At 47.8% G+C, this 16,335-nt stretch overlaps 1 protein-coding gene across 5 annotated transcripts in view; it reads right to left on the bottom strand.

Moving 5' to 3' along the window:
* LOC132379390 (CREB3 regulatory factor-like) overlaps nt 1–16,335 on the bottom strand; it is a 102,550-nt gene that overhangs the window by 26,495 nt on the left and 59,720 nt on the right. For all 5 annotated transcript variants that reach the window (XR_009507409.1, XM_059947179.1, XM_059947178.1 and 2 more), the window contains exon 3: nt 8,232–8,418. Coding sequence is in view for 4 of the 5 variants with exons in the window: in XM_059947179.1 (XP_059803162.1) it covers nt 8,232–8,240 (9 nt within the window). In the remaining variant the exon portion in view is untranslated. The remainder of the gene's footprint in view (nt 1–8,231; nt 8,419–16,335) is intronic.

The following is a 16,335-nucleotide window of genomic DNA, read 5'->3' as shown; positions in this document are numbered from 1 at the left end:
CCCTCCCCATCCACCCATCTACCCACTCACCTTGATCCACCTCATGCTTCCCCCTCCTCCCTTCTATATATTGTGTGCCTCCCCTGTTTTGCCAGTCCCGATGAAGGGGCTTAACCGGAAATGTTGACTGCGCACTTCCTTCCACGGATGCTGCCCGACCCACTGGGCTCTTCCGGCTCCTTTGTCAGTTGATCAGCATCCAACTGATGGTGGTTTGCTGGATCCTGCTGTGCACACACTGCCCAGCACAAAGCTGTCGGACAAAGTACTTCAAACAGCAATGCTTTGGGATGATCACAGGGATAGTTACTGCTGGAAATGCTCCCCACAGCTGTAGTTTAGGGTGTGACCTTTATTCCACGCCTGGACACCGGACTAAATGCACGGTCCTCGGGAGCCATCACCCAGAATTGTTCCAACATCTAACATACTCTGTAAAATCTGCTGGTTTGTGGCACTACCCAATAATAGACACTACGAATTACCATAGTAAGATTATAAACACTAAAAATAAATTAAATGAGCAAAAAGAGGGGGAAATAATCATATTGATGTTTGTCCATGGGTTCATTGTCTAATTGGAAATCTGATGGTGGAGGGGAAGAAGTTATTCCTGAAGCATTGAGTGTCCCTTTTCAGACTCCTGTACCTCCTCGATGGTAGCAATGCGAAGAGGGCATGTTCTGGGTGACAGGGGTCTTCTATGACATGCCGCCTTTTTTGAGGCACCAGGAGTCACAGATTTGTGGCTTGAGATCGACCAACTTCCTTTGCACACGTACATCAAATCGCACTGTCGCGAACCAACACAGCACCAGATATTGCTGTGCACGCACTGCCCGGCACAAAGCTGTCGAACAAAGCGCTCCAAGGCCAAGATCGCAGCAAGCTCTTGCAGGGTTGGGCTGGGGGCTGTTCGCAAGGAATCACCAGACATCCCTGTGCCAGTGTATCCTGCCCACAATGCACTGCAGAACAAGAGAAGCCCTGACCAAACCAGCAGTAGAACAGCTCCACGATGCGACTCCCCGGGGACACTGTGCCAGTGCAACTGGCAGGTAGCAGAGATGGACGGGGCAAAAACTGACACGTTTCACTTACTTGGCCCCTGAAAAGAGCAATAGTCAACCACTTTTGTGGACCAGGGCCCAGCAACAAACCCCAGTGGACAAGTAGGCTTCTGAGTTCATTATTAGTAACATTTTGTTTTTAAAAATCTACTTTGTTCATTGAGGCCTCTAGTTTACTGGTCCCTTTAAGCTATCTCTCCACATTGGGGTAGTGGTTACGAGGGAAAGTGAGACAGAAGAATGGTAAAATCATAAACACAAGACTTCCTGCAAATGCTGAAAATCCAGAGCAACACACACATCGATGGAAATAAACAGTTAACATTTCAGGCCAAGACCCTTCATTAGGACTGGACAGGAAAGAGGAAGATAACCATATAACAATTACAACACGGAAACTGTCCATCTTGGCCCTTCTAGTCTGTGCCGAACGCTTACTCTCACCTAGTCCGAATGACCTGCACTCAGCCCATAACCCTCCATTCCTTTCCTGTCCATATACCTGTCCAACTTTACTTTAAATGACAATATCGAACCTGCCTGTACCACTTCTACTGGAAGCTCGTTCCACACAGCTACCACTCTCTGAGTAAAGAAATTCTCCCTCATGTTACCCCTAAACTTTCGCCCCCTAACTCTCAACTCATGTCCTCTTGTTTGAATCTCCCCTACTCTCAATGGAAAAAGTCTATCCACGTCAACTCTATCTATCCCCCTCATAATTTTAAATACCTCTATCAAGTCCCCCCTCAACCTTCTATGCTCCAAAGAATAAAGACCCAACTTGTTCAACCTTTCTCTGTAACTTAGGTGCTGAAACACAGGAAGGATGTCAGAATAAGAAGGTGGAGGGACAGGGAAGGGATACAAGCTGTAAGGCGATAGGTAAAACCAGGTTGGGGGTGGGGGAGTAAGAAGCTTGGAGTGAAAGGTGGAAAAGGCCAAGGGCTGGAGAAGAAATCTGACTGGAAAGGAGAGACAGGGAAGGAAGAGGGGCACCAGGGGGAGGTGATAGGAAGGTGAGGAGAAGGGATAAGAAGCGAGAGCAGGGAATAGAAGAGAAGGGATAGTAAAACCATCCACAGGGTCAAAAGCTGTGAGTGGCAAGTCTTTGAGAACTTAACACTCCCATGATGCACCTCCTGGTGCCAGAGCACCTTATCACCGTGCACCAAAACAACACACACAGAAACTGCTGGAGGAACTTAGCAGGTCAGGCAGCATCTACGGAGGGGGAACAAACAACCAATGCTTCAGGGCGAGACCCTGCTGCGTCCCTCCAAAAATTCTGTGTGGTGTTACTCCAGATTTCCAGCATCTGCAGAATCTCCTGCTACCCAATCCTCTAAAGCCCACTTCAAGGTACAATGAATAAAAACTGCTCCCAAGTAATCCCCTCTATAGGTGCTGTCTGATCTGCTGAGATCCCCCAGTATTGTGTGTGTTAGGCTGAATGAAATCAGAGTTTTGTTACAATTATTCCAGCTGATGAATAATCTGGTCCTTGAGTTGAGGGGATTAAAATACAAAAGGACATAATGCGGAGGCACTGGTCAGACCACATTTGAAATACGGTAATTTTGGGCCCCGTATCCAAGGAAATCCATAAGGGTCTGGTGGAGATCCATAATGATTTCAAGAATAGAAGGTTTAAAATATGAGGTGTGTCTGATGTTTCTGGGCCCATACTTGATGGATTTGGGGGTGGGGGGTGGGGGAAGAAAATCTCATTGAAACCTACCAGATGCTGAAAGACCTGACTAAGTAGATATGGAGAGGACCCTCCACAAGTCCAGGACCAGAGGGCACAGCCTCAGAATAGAAGGACATCCCTTTAGAATAGAGAGGAGGAGGGATTTCTTCAGCCAGTGGGTGGTGAATCTGTGGAATTCATTGCCACAAATCACTATGGGGGGGAGGGGGACAAATCATTAGGTATTGTTCTGCCCTTTGGGTAATTCATTTATGCTTTCCAATGTGATTCAGGACACTCACCCTTTATTTTAATGAGCAGTTTCAGTTCTGTATTAGGTCACTTCCTGTGCAGCCAGGAAGTATAAAAGCACAGTGGCTGACAGTAGGCCAAAGGTTTACGTGAGGAGCTAAAGAAGTTTCTGTCTAAAACCATCTTGTTACTTCCCCAGCAGAAGCATTGCTTTTCAACTCCTTATTCACCATGCCATGGCATTGAGTCTGCAAAAAGCTCGGACACAAAAATCTGACCCTCGTGTCATTTTTGAGTGGAGTTTGGTTGACTGTCTAATTGATGTTACAACTCCTCGGTAAGGGCAGTACAGGTGTATTTAAACCAGAGGTTGATAGGTTCTTGATTAGTCAGGGGGTTTACTGAAGATTTGTGGAAACTGTGTGATGGTTTCTTTCGAACTTATGCCATTGTTTGCACTGTTGTAACTATAGGTTGTAACTATGTGGTTTTGTGTAGGTCTTGTGGCTTTAGTTTTTGATTTGTTGGGTGGTAGAGTTGGTCTCCTGACTTGGTGTGTCTGGGTCGTCGTTTTGTCTGGTGGGTTTGGAGCTCCTTTCCGGGGAATGCGCTAAGATGGTCGCACAATATTAATACACAGCAGCCTCTCCGGACTCTGGATTTGGGGATTGCCAAACGTTACGTGGATTTTCTGGTGTAGTCTGTTTTGTCGTGTGCTTTTGTGATATCATTCTGGAGGAAGATAGTTTCATTTTTTAACTGCATTGCATTTGTGGTTTCTACATGACAATAAACCAAAATTCAATTCAATTCAAAAAGCAGCAGAATGGGGTTGGAAATACAAACAGCATGACTGAATGGCAGAATAGACCCAATGGGCTGAATGGACTAATCCTGCCCCTATGTCTTAAGGCCTTGTGATGGAATGAACAGGTTATCAACATTTAATGTGTTGAATGGGTAAAGATTCCTGAGGGCAGGGGAGCAGGCACAGAAAGCCACTGGCCATCTTGTGCGGACTGCTTTAGGTTGTGGACGCTCCACCGTAATGCCGGAGCTAGACAAGTTCATTGTTGCCGCCTGTGGGCCAAGTGAAGTGCAGTGTTTGAATGGGTGAGGTGTGCCACAAACTGGGAGTTCACCGTCTCAGGGGCTGCCAGCACACAGGTACAAACCCAACATCTCTCGTCGCTAACATGCGGGATTCTGCAGACGCCAGAAATCCACAACACACACACGCTGGAGGGACTCAGCAGGTCAGGCAGTATCTGTGGAAAAGAGTACAGTCGCCGTTTCGGGCTGAGACTCCTTCCAGTCCTTAAAGAAGAGGGAAGAAGCCAGAATAAAAAGATAGAGAGAGGGGAAGGAAAGGATCTGGAAAGTGATAGGTGAAGCCAGTTGGGGGTGGGGGGGGGGTGAAGTTGGAAGCTGGGGGGGTGATACATGGAAAAGACAGCCTGAGGGTTCCCTCCACCCCCTTCCCAATTACTTTTGGTTTAGTCCCAATCCCCTAAACCCGACAAGTTTCTGTGCTTATTCTGGTCACCTCACTACAGGAAGGATGTGAAAACCATAGAAAGGGTGCAGAGGAGATTTTCAAGGATGTTGCCTGGATTAGAGAGCATGCCTTATGAGAATAGGTTGAGTGAACTCGGCCTTTTCTCCTTGGAGCGACGGAGGATGAGAGGTGATCTGATAGAGGTGTATAAGACGATGAGAGGCACTGATGGTGTGGATAGTCAGAGGCTTTTTTCCCCAGGGCTGAAATGGCTAACACGAGAGGGCATAGTTTTAAGGTGCCTGGAAGTAGGTACAGAGGGGATGTCAGGGGCAAGTTTTTTAAAAAAATATATAAATACAGAGGGTGGTGAGTACATTGAATGGACTGCTGGCGGTGGTGGAAGTGGGAACGATAGCGTTGTGGCGTCCCATTTCCTGGCACATCCGAACCGGCTCACAATTAGCCAGCTTTCTGGCTAAGGGAGATAGCCTACGGGGGTTTGCGAGCAGAGAGCTTTGGAGCCTCTGCGCCACGGGGGGCAGGTTGAGGGAGACTTAAAAGTGAGGCTGAGGATTTTGAATAAAGTTTTTCCTTCGACTGCAGTTACCAACTCCATGTCGTAATTTTAGCGCTGCATGTAGCACACCGCTACAATTGGTGACCCCGACAGTCCAAACGGTTTTTGGACCAGAAATGACCGACGCCGCCTCTGTTCATGCGGTTTCATTGAAACTGCCGGGTTTCTGGACACGGCGTCCGAACCTATGGTTCCAGCAAGCCGAAGCCCAATTCCACGTTCGCCAGGTCGCCTCAGAAGACACCCGCTACTACTACGTGGTGAGCTCCCTCGACCAGGACACAGCGGCCCAGGTCACGGAGTTCGTACAGTCGCCCCGGCAGACGGCAAGTACACGGAATCCTACATCTCTGAATACATGACGAATGTCCGGCACGTCTCGGGTAAGGACAATGTCGTGGCGGATGCGCTCTCTCGCCCTACCGTTCATGCCCTTTCCCAAGGGGTAGACTTTGAGGCACTGGCAGAGGCACAGCAGGCAGATGAGGAGATTCTGAGTTACAGAACCGCAGTCTCCGGTTTGCAGCTCCAGGACCTCCCCGTAGGCCCGGGTGAGAGGACCCTACTCGGTGACGTCGCCACCGGCCAGCCCCGTCCCGTCGTCCCGACAGCCTGGCGGCGCCGTGTTTTCGACTCCATTCATAACTTGGCGCATCCCTCTATCCGAACGACTGTCCGGATGGTTTCCAGCAGGTTCGTTTGGCACGGACTCCGCAAACAGGTCAGTGAATGGGCCAAAACGTGCATGCACTGCCAGACGGCCAAGGTGCAGCGGCACACCAAAGCCCCACCGCAGCAGTTCCATCCCACCCACCGGCGTTTCGACCACATTCATGTGGATATCGTGGGCCCCCTGCCAGTGTCGCACGGAGCGCGGCACCTCCTGACTATCGTGGACCGGTTCACAAGATGGCCAGAGGCGGTCCCGCTCACCGAAACCACCTCCGAATTTTGCGCCCGAGCCCTGATCACCACCTGGATATCTCGCTTTGGTATAATGGCCCATATTACCTCCGACAGAGGCGCCCAGTTCACCTCCAGCCAGTGGTCAGCTATGGCCAGCCTTTTGGGGTCTCAGCTGCACCACACAACTGCCTACCACCCACAGTCGAACGGGCTAGTGGAGCGTTTCCACCGTCACCTGAAGTCGGCCCTCATGGCCCGCCTGCGAGGAGCCAACTGGGCGCACGAGCTTCCCTGGGTCCTACTCGGCATCCGCACAGCGCCCAAGGACGACCTGCATGCCTCGTCGGCCAAGTTGGTATACGGCGCGCCCCTGGTCGTCCCCGGGGAGTTCCTACCAGCCCCACGGGGGCAAGAGGAAGATCCCGCAGCAGTTCTGGGCAGACTACGCGAGAGGCTCGGTGACCTGACCCCCATGCCCACTTCACAGCACGGGCGGAACCCGACCTGCGTACCCAAAGACCTGCAGAACTGTAAGTTTGTGTTTGTACGCAGGGGCGGGCATCGGCCACCGCTGCAGCGGCCATACGAGGGGCCGTTTATGGTGCTCCGGAACAACGGGTCCACGTTCGTGCTGGATGTTGGGGGGAAAGAGGAGGTTTTCACAGTGGACCGCCTCAAACCGGCCCATGTGGACCTGGCGCAACCGGCCGAGTTTCCAGCACCTCGGCGCAGAGGCCGACCTCCCAAGCAGGTTCTGGCCCAGACTGTGGACATTGGGGGGTGTATCGCCGGTTCTGGGGGGGGGGGGTTATGTGGCGACCCATTTCCTGGCACATCCGAACCGGCTCACAATTAGATAGCCTACGGGGGTTTGCGAGCACAGAGCTTTGGAGCCTCAGCGCCTCGGGGGGCAGGTTGAGGGAGGCTTAAAAGTAAGGCTGAGGATTTCGAATAAAGTTTTTCCTTCGACTGCAGTTACCGACTCCGTGTCGTAATTTTAGCGCTGCATGTAGCACACCGCTACAGCGTCTTTTAAAAGTCTCCTGGATAGGTACATGGAACTCAGAAAAATAGAGGGCTCTGGGTAAAGCCTAGGTAGTTCTAAGGTAAGGACATGTTCAGCACAGCTTTGTGGGCTGAAGGGCCTGTATTGTGCTGTAGGTTTTCTATGTTTCTAAGTTTAAAGAGGAACTTTGTCACATGTACATCAAAACATCCAGTGAACTGTGTCGTTAGCATCAACGACCAACAGAGCCCGAGGATGTGCTGGGGGCAGCCCGCGAGTGTCACCATAGTTCCAGCACTAACATTGCTTACCCACCGCTGACTGACCCCAAACCGTACGTCTTTGGAACGTGGGAGGAACCCGGAGATACGCACATGGTCATGGGGAGACGGACAGCAGCAGGAATTAAACCCCGGTTGCTGGGCTCTGTAAAGCCTGCGTTTACCACTAGGCTACTGTGCCCTCCGCTGACCTCCCACCCACCCTCAGTCGGGGGAACTGAAGGCAAGGTCTCACTTATATTTCATCAGTGGGTTCCCACAAAAGTAAAGGCAGCCATTCCAACCATGAACTTCCCACACTAACTGCTGTGGGCTTAAATCTGGGGCGTGATGGCTGAGGGAGGGGAGAGGGGGTTGTCTTGGAATTCCAACGTCTGCATTCATGCTTTGGGGACTTTTTTTGTTTGTGGATATGTCTGTGAAGAGTAAGCATTTCAGGTTGTAGACATTTTCTGATATTAACTTGAAATGAGGGCTCAAAATACAGAATACTGATATCCAGGGCAACTAGGGATCACTGGGAGTCAAGCAACGCCAGCATTTTCTGCCCATCCTTAATTGCTCCCGTTAAGAGGCGACAATGCTGCAGGCTTGGAGTCACAGCTCAGACCAGACAAGGTCAGCAGATTCTCTGAAGAGCATTAGTGGAAAAAGCTGGGTGTCCACAACAGCCTAGCAGCTTCACAAACTCTGCCAATATGATTTTTACTGCAGATATTTTTAAAACAAGTGCAACTTCCTAGCTGCAATAGTGAGTTTCAAACTTACGGTCAAGGCCTCAGAATAGTTTAACCACAACAGTATCATTTTCATAACATGCCGCGGATCCTTCTGAAAGCAGAAACACTCAAATACACACACACACACACACACACAAAGGCTACACCTGCCTTAAAGTGGCAGGTGACTTGGAGTGGGGGAAGAAGGAAGACAAGGGGTTCATACCTGTGGCATGTCCGAGCTGAGGGTGGTGTCACAGGACAGGGACAAAATGTTGATGAACACTGCGATCGGCTGCGCCCAAATCCTTCTCGCCAGCAACCACTGACTAAGAGCGGGAGGATCACGGTAATTGAAATAAAACTTAGAACTCAACGTCAGTCCCAGTCAGGAGCAGCCAATGTCTTCATCCCTGAGGGCAGAGGGGCGAGGAGAGGAGGAGGAAAATTAGAAGCAGTTCCAATGTTGTTTCATTGAGACAAAAAGGAAAATGACACTAGAAACGCTCAGCAGGTTAGGCAGCATCCACAGAGCAAGACAAATATGTTGACTCTTTCACTGAGTCATTGAACATTCTGGGATTCTGATGGAAGACCACTGACCTGAAATGCCAGTCCCGTTTCCCTCTCTGTGGATGCTGCTCAACCTGCTGACTATTTCCAGCAATTTTGCCTTGATTGCCGATTTCGCGCACCGTAAGACAAAGGAGCAGAATTAGATCAGTTGGCCCATTCAGTCTGCTCCACCATCCAATCCCAGCTGATCCTCCCCCCCCTCCCACCGCAGGGTTTTGCTTCTATGGACATCCCGTGCGCAGAGTGTGGCCGAGATACAGGACCAGAGATGTTATAGGAAGCTTTACAGGGGATTTCCCAGGACGCTGCCTGGATTAGAAGAGCATATTTCATGAGGACAGGTTGAGTGAGGCAAGGCTTTTCCCTATGGGGTGACAGGGGAAGAGTGGTGACTTGGTAGAGGGCTAGATAGAGTGGACAGCCAGAGTGGAAATGGCTAGTGTAAGGTGGAATAATGTTGTTAACGGGAGGAAAGTATAGTGTGTGGGGGGGGGGGGAAAGGGGTAAGAATGTCAGAGGGAGGTTATTTTCTCTTCAGAGTGTGGTGGGTGTGTGGAAGATGCTGTCGGGGCGGTGGTAGAGGCAGATACCTTAAGGGTATTTAGATAGGATGAAAGAAGAATGTCGGCCATGTGGGAGGGAAGGAGAAGATTGATCTTTGAGTAGGTTAATAGGTCAGCACAACATTGTGGGCTGAAGGGCCTATACTGTGCTACAGGACAAAAATAAAATCCCCCACTGCAGACAATTATTGGGAAAGGAGGGCTGACTGGCTGAAGGAAACCCAAAACACCGTATACGGAATCGTGCAGGGTTCCCCAAACAAGGGAGGCAAATGCAACGTTTAATTTAATTTCAAGATGACGAGCATATAAAAGCATGGATGTAATGATGAGGAACTGCATTTGGAGTATTGAGAGCAGTTCTGGGCCCCATATCTAAGAAAAGATGTGCTGACATTGGAGATGGTCTAGAGGAGGATCACAAGAACGAGCCTGGGAATGAAAGGGTTAATGTCGACGGCTCGGGACCTGGAGTCGCTGGTTTAGAAGAATGGGGGTGGGGAAGAACCTCGGTGAAATTTATTTAACATTGACAGGTCTGGATAGAGTGAATGGAGGGATGATATTTCATACTGTGGGAAAAAGGATATCATCATTCAGGTGCTTTGCTGTTCAGCGTGGGCAATCATGTCTCTCCATGCATCATGGTCCCTGACCCTCGAATTGTAGTCGTTGCCTCCCCTGTTTCTAACCCTGATGTTATTCCATCTGTCATTTCACTCTCTGTCTGCCTCTGCTCGTTTCCTTCCAGCTTTCCAGTTGTAACTCAATGTTCTAATGTCTCTCTTCGCACAATGTGTCCAAAGAATTTCGATTGCTGTTTTCTGATTATTTTTAAAGTAATATACATTTTGTTTTTGTTCTCTGTAGAATTTCTTCGTTGGTTATGCTGTCCGTATATGATATGCATAGCATTCTTCTGAGGAGCCACATCTCTGCTGCATTGATTCTCTTTTCCATTGCATTTGTGATGGTCCATGACTTGCAGCCGTACATCAATACAGGAAGAGTGTTGCAGCTGAGAGTTCTATGGTGGACGTCAATTGCTATTTTCTTGTTCATTAGGATGTTTCTCATTTCTGAGAATGCTGTTCTTGCCATTGTTATTGTTGCTTTTATGTCTGTTTGGCATTTGCCAACAGATGTTACCCATGATCCAAGGTACTTGAAGTTGTGAACTTGTTTCAGGATTTCATTTCCCAATACGATCCTACAGTTTGGGATATCAGGTTCTTTGATATTACCATTATTTCAGTTTTCTTTTTGTTTAAGGTTAGGCCAAGTCTTCCGCTCTCTGTGTTGATGGTAGAATCTAGTTTCTGTAAATCTACTTCACTCTTTTCTGTCAGTACTGTATCATCCGCATAGCGGATGTTGTTGATATTGTGTCCTCCTATACTTAGTCCAGGTAGGTCTTGTATAGTTCTCATGATGTTTTCACTATACAGGGAGAACAGGTCTGGTGATAGAACACAACCCTGTCTGTCTCCTGGCTTTATTGGCTCACCAATACTCTTACTCACCAATCTCGTTGTCTATCCGTATGGCTGCACTTTGTTGCCAGTAGAGATTCCTGATTACTCTTAGATATTTTCCATCTATATTAATATCTTTAAGCATTTTCATGATGACTTGGTGTTTCACTGTGTCAAAGGCTTTTGTATAGTCAATGAAACAGAAGTATAGATTTTCTATAGATCTTCTATTGACCTTTCGATAATATTCCTGAGAATACAAGTGGCCTTTGATGTTCCCTTGCCTTCGACAAAGCCGCACTGTTCTTCACTAATCTCTGGTTTAATTTTGTTTCTTATTCTGAGCATGATGATTCTAAGTAGAATTTTTGTGAGGTGGCTCGTTAAACTAATTGTTCTGTGTTGTCCACACTCTGTTGCACCCGGTTTCTTTGGCAATGCAATGAACACTGCCTTTAAAAGATCTTCTGGTGCTTTGCCACTGTTGTATATTCTATTCAATAAGATGGTTAACTTCTCTACACCAAAACCTTCTAGCGCTTCACAGAGTTCAACTGGAATGTGATCTGGTCCTGATGATTTCCCCTTTTGCATCTTCTTCATACTGTAGCATGCTCCGCTTCTTCTTTCAGTATTGCTGGGCCCTCGTTGTCGTTGCCAATATCAAAGTTGTCCCCTCAGACTTTGACGTATTCTGACCATCTTTGCATTATTTTTCCTTTTTCCCTAATTGTAGAGCCGTCTTTTGCTTTTATACATCCTGTTGTTGCCCCGCTTGTCTTCCGATTTGTGACCTCTTTGATCTTGTCGTACATGTGTTTGCGTTGTTGGTCTTCTGCAATTGTTCTACTACTTATCCTTAAGCCACTTTTCCTTTACAGCTTCAGAGTTGAGGGCCATCCATTCAGAATGCAGGTGGACAGGAATTTCTTTAGCCAGAGGGTGCTGAATATGTAATTCATTACCAAAGGCACCTTGTGGAAGCCCAGTCATTGGGTAGATTTAAAGCAAAGGGTGAAAGGTTCTTGATTAGTGAGGTTATCAAAGGTTACAGAGAGAAGGCAGGAAAATGGGGTTGAGAGGGATAATAATTCAGCCATGATTGAAAGATAGAGCAGACTTGATGGGCTGAATGGCCTGATTCTGCTCCTTTGGCTTATGGTCTTATGGACTGAGCCAGTCGAAGGGGCTAGGAGATGATGGAGACAGTGCCTGACCAAAAGGGAGGAGATGGAGAGGGTAGACAGCAGTGGTCAACTCATTACAGAGAAGAAACGTTTCAGGCTGGGGTTCGCTACTATGCAAGGAAAGGGAGCCAAGAGATTTAACAGTGCATAAAATTAGCCTAGGCCCAACCAGAATGAACAAGTTGAACTATTTTCCATTGCCAGAGAGATTGGTAACTAAAGGGAATTTGGGATGACTAACAGGGGAGTAGAGGGAGTGTGTATTTCACTTCAAGAACGGGATTTCTGGACACCAAACCCCTTTCACCCACCAAAGAGGGAGTGCAAGACTGAGGGGGGCAGAAACCTATCCCACATTTGCACCTCTCCCCTGGATGAGCTTGTGACACACAGGCTGTAGGCTGGCAGACGGGCAGCGGCTTAACTACAGTACGTTTGTCATTTCCGCACATACCCCCCCCCCCAAATGTTGTCCCCCCTCCCCCAATACCTCCACCATCAGTTGTATTGACAGGAGACGCTGCCTCAAGATGGCAATGTCTAAAGATCCCCGCCATCTTCTCACAGCACCAGATACAGCTACTTCCCTCCAACCCATCGGCACAATCTTGCTCACTTAGCAACACTGACCAAGGCAGACTTGCTTCTTTTTTTAATTGCAGTTGTATTTCCTTTTAATTTAATGATCAATTCTTGTGAAAACTGCTTAACTGCGGCTATGTGGCTGCAAGTCCAGTGCACCTGTGCATATGATAAGCTTCACTTTGACCTTGTCTGGCAGGCTTAAGCCAAAGCACCTCGGGTGCTGAGAAACTCCGGGACTTGTTTATTATACAAGAGCCTCCCTCTGTTAGTCAGAATCTGGCTTATTATCCCAGACATACAGGTATGTCATGAAATCTGTTGTTTTGTGGCTGCAGTACAGAGCAGCATTAAAAAAATACAAGTTACTATAAGAAATATCAAACTATAAACAAGCAGTGCAAGAAGTAGCTTTTGTTATTCAGAAATCTGGTGGCAGAGGGGAATAAGTTGTTCCTAAAACATTGAGTGTGTGTCTTTAAGGTGGAAGAGAGAGAATAAAAACACCCACTGCATAAACTGAGGTTAAATCAACTCCGTTAAACATTCAGAAGTTAGCATCAAACAATTCTGTGCAATCAGAAACGATCTGAAGATCCACAGGGGTGTCACTCGAGACAACGACCGACTGATTTAGCACTCAAAACAACAGACCACAATCCCCATGCTCAATTCCCCCGGAGAGTCTCAGCTGAACAGCCTGCGGCAATCGAGAGAGTGCGGCTGTTACAAAGGTTGCCATCAGCCAAGGGACTGCCGAGTAGAAACGGGTTAGCTGAGCGTAAACAAATTCCTTCGCCGTCTCTGGCCCGCGCTCAAGGTAACCAGCTCAAAATTCTCAGATAAAGCAGCACAAGACAAAGGAACAGCTGTCAGGAATCAAAGTGCTCCGTCATGTCTGGCCTGTTAAGTCCCAGATGCCGAGCATCTGTCCGGACTGCATTGGCTGCCCTCTGCGGTTGTGCCAGGGGGAGGGCAGTGTGTCTGAAAGCACAGCTGTGCTACCCAGCCTCGCCATTAGGTAAACAGGCTGAGATAGAGTGAATGCGGAGAGGACGTTGGCGTGGGGGAATTTAGGGCCAGAGGGCACAGCATCACAGTAGAAGGACCTCCATCTCTTTAAAACCACAAGGAGGAGGAATTTACCCGAGGGTGGGGTGAATCTGGGGAATTCATTGCCACAGACGGCTGTGGAGGCCAAGATTGGGTGTACCTTAAAGCAGCTGTTGACAGGTTCTTGATTAGTAAGGGTGTCAAAGGTTATGGGGAGAAGGCAGGAGAATGGGGTTGATAGGGAAAATAAACCAGATTCACATTTATTTATCACATGTCCGCCAAAACAGAGTGAATTACTGTTAGCAGCCAACACAACCTAACGATGTACTGGGGGCAGGGTGCACATTCCAGCACCAACGTAACATGTTTACCAGAACTCAATATACACAGATCACCGGAGGAACTCAGCAGGTCGGACAGCATCCACGGGAACGAATAAGACAGTTGACGTTTTGGGCCAAGACATTCAGGACTGAGGAGGAAAGGGGAAGATGCCAGAATGAAAAGGTGGGGGGAGGGAAGGAGGAATATGATAGGGGAGGAGAGTGGGCCACAGGAGAAAGGGAAGGAGGAGGGGACCCGGGGGAAGTGCCAGGCAGGAGAGAGGAGGTAGGTCAGAGGAAAACAACAGCAGCAAAACAAGCCTGGTTTAAAAAAAACACAAACACAAAAGCACACACACATACACAGTCCTCCAGCTATCAGGCTTTCACTTCCAGACTATCAATCGAATGGCAGAGAATACTCAGTGGACTGAATGGCCTAATTCTTACATCGGTGCCTGCCTCTCAGACTACTGTTGTGGCTTCGAACAGTCTTGCGACTATCAGAGACCCCGTTAGCTGCAGCAAGTCACAGAGGTGAGGTTCTGCACAGCCGCTTAACCCAGTGTGTCCGCAGTACAGCCCACAAGGTCGGGGCAAAGATAGGCAGGTCGGCAGAGGGGGTGGGGTGGCTCTGCTTGTAAAAAAAGAGAAACCAAATTCAGAGGCGATCGGAAGATGTATTATCCTTGTGGGTAGAGTTAAGAAACTGAAAGGGTAAAAAGACCCTGATGGGAGACTTCCGAGCAGTAGCCAGGATGTGGGAGATAGAAAACGCATGTTAAAGGGCAATGGTACAATAGTCCTGGGGGATTTCATGGTGGTTGACAGGGAAAATCGGGTTGGTGTGGGAATCCCGGGAGAGAGTTTATAGAATGCCCACAAGATGTCTTTTTAGAAAAACTTGTGGTTGAGCCCTTTAGGGGATCTGCTATTCTGGATTGGGTGTTGTGTGATTAATTAGATTCAATTAGGGAGTTTATGCTAAAGGAATCCTTAGAGACAGTGATCATAATATGATAGAATCCCCTCTGCAATTTATGAGGCAATAGTCAAAGTCAGACATATCAGTATTACAGGTGTTACGAATGAGGAGCAAATCTGATGGACAGACGGGTCCAGAATCGCCAATGCCCGCCCCCCTCCCCTTTTGAGAATCGTAAGATCGTTATTATTTCGGGTCTGAGACCCAGGAAATGAGAGATACACATCATGTCAGTAATGAGAGAGACACGCAGGAATAAACAAGGTTTGGAATGTCTCCTAACAAAAAGCGGAACAAAACCACTGATTACTGCTATTGTCTCTTGGAGATGGAATTGTGTATTGAGTACTGTACTATTCATTGAAACCCCTCAGCGGACAACCAGAGTGGTCTGGTTGAGGGATTGCATCATCCCAACCTGCTTGACATCCGAGATCCCGTGAGTGAGGATAAAAGTCGGGTCTGGGGAACACCCCTTAGACACACCAGGAGAAACGCTAGAAATCCAGGGACAGCGTTTTATAGCGAAGCCGGTGAGAGCTCGTGTGCGTCCTCCCTTGCCAGGGTAGCGGGCTCATCACGGAAGAACGGTTTAGCTAAAGGAGAGGTCACACTTGAACGGCCACACTAACGAGACTCCGACGGATCGAAATCATAAAGGAAGGTTGGCAAAAACAATAGCGGTAACTGTTCCCATTCTTCTAGCTCTCTCTCTCCAACAATTGCAACACAGCGACAAACAAACACCACAGCCTGTGTGAACTGAAACGAACTTTATATTTCCATTGGACAATTCATTATCCCCTAGACAACGATAGAGCTTATTTCTTATTATTATTATTATACCCGCACTTTTAGGTTTAGACTTATATTATCTGTATATTTGCATTGATATTATTTTTACTAATAAATACTGTTAAAAATAGTATCATCAGACTTCAACGGACGCCTCTATCTTTGCTGGTAAGTGACCCAGTTACGGGGTTCGTAACACAGGGGAGTAATGCGAATTATAGAGGCACGAGAGAAGAGCTGGCCAAAGTTGATTGGAAGGGGACATGAGCAGGGATGACAGCAGAGAGCAGCAATGGCTGGACTTTCTAGGAAAAATTTGGAGGGCACAGGATAGATAAATCCCAAGGAAGAGGAAGTATTCTAAAGGCTGGATGATGCAACTGTGGCTGACAAGCAAAGTCAGAGAGAGAGAAAGTACAGAATTGACCAAAAAAATTGGGAAGTTAGAGGATTCCAAAGTTTTTAAAACCCAACAGAAGGCAATTAAAAAAGTTATAAAGGAGGAAATGATGAAATATGAAGGTAAGCTAGCCAATCATATCAAAGAGGATACCAAAAGTTTCTTCAGATATCCAAATGTAAAATGGAGGTGTCGTAGATATCAGACTGCTGGAAAAATGGTGCTGGAGAGGTAGTAATGGGGGACAAGGAAACGGCAGACAAACTAAATAGTATTTTCCATCCGTCTTCACTTTGTAAGATGCTACCTGTATAGTGGAAGCTCCAGGTGTCAAGGGTCATGAAGTATGTGAAGTTACCATTACTAGGAAGGTTTTTGGGGAACTGAA

The sequence above is a fragment of the Hypanus sabinus genome, chromosome 22, assembly GCF_030144855.1.
Source record: "Hypanus sabinus isolate sHypSab1 chromosome 22, sHypSab1.hap1, whole genome shotgun sequence".
Taxonomy (NCBI): domain Eukaryota; kingdom Metazoa; phylum Chordata; class Chondrichthyes; order Myliobatiformes; family Dasyatidae; genus Hypanus; species Hypanus sabinus.
This window is presented reverse-complemented; position numbering and strand designations above follow the sequence as displayed.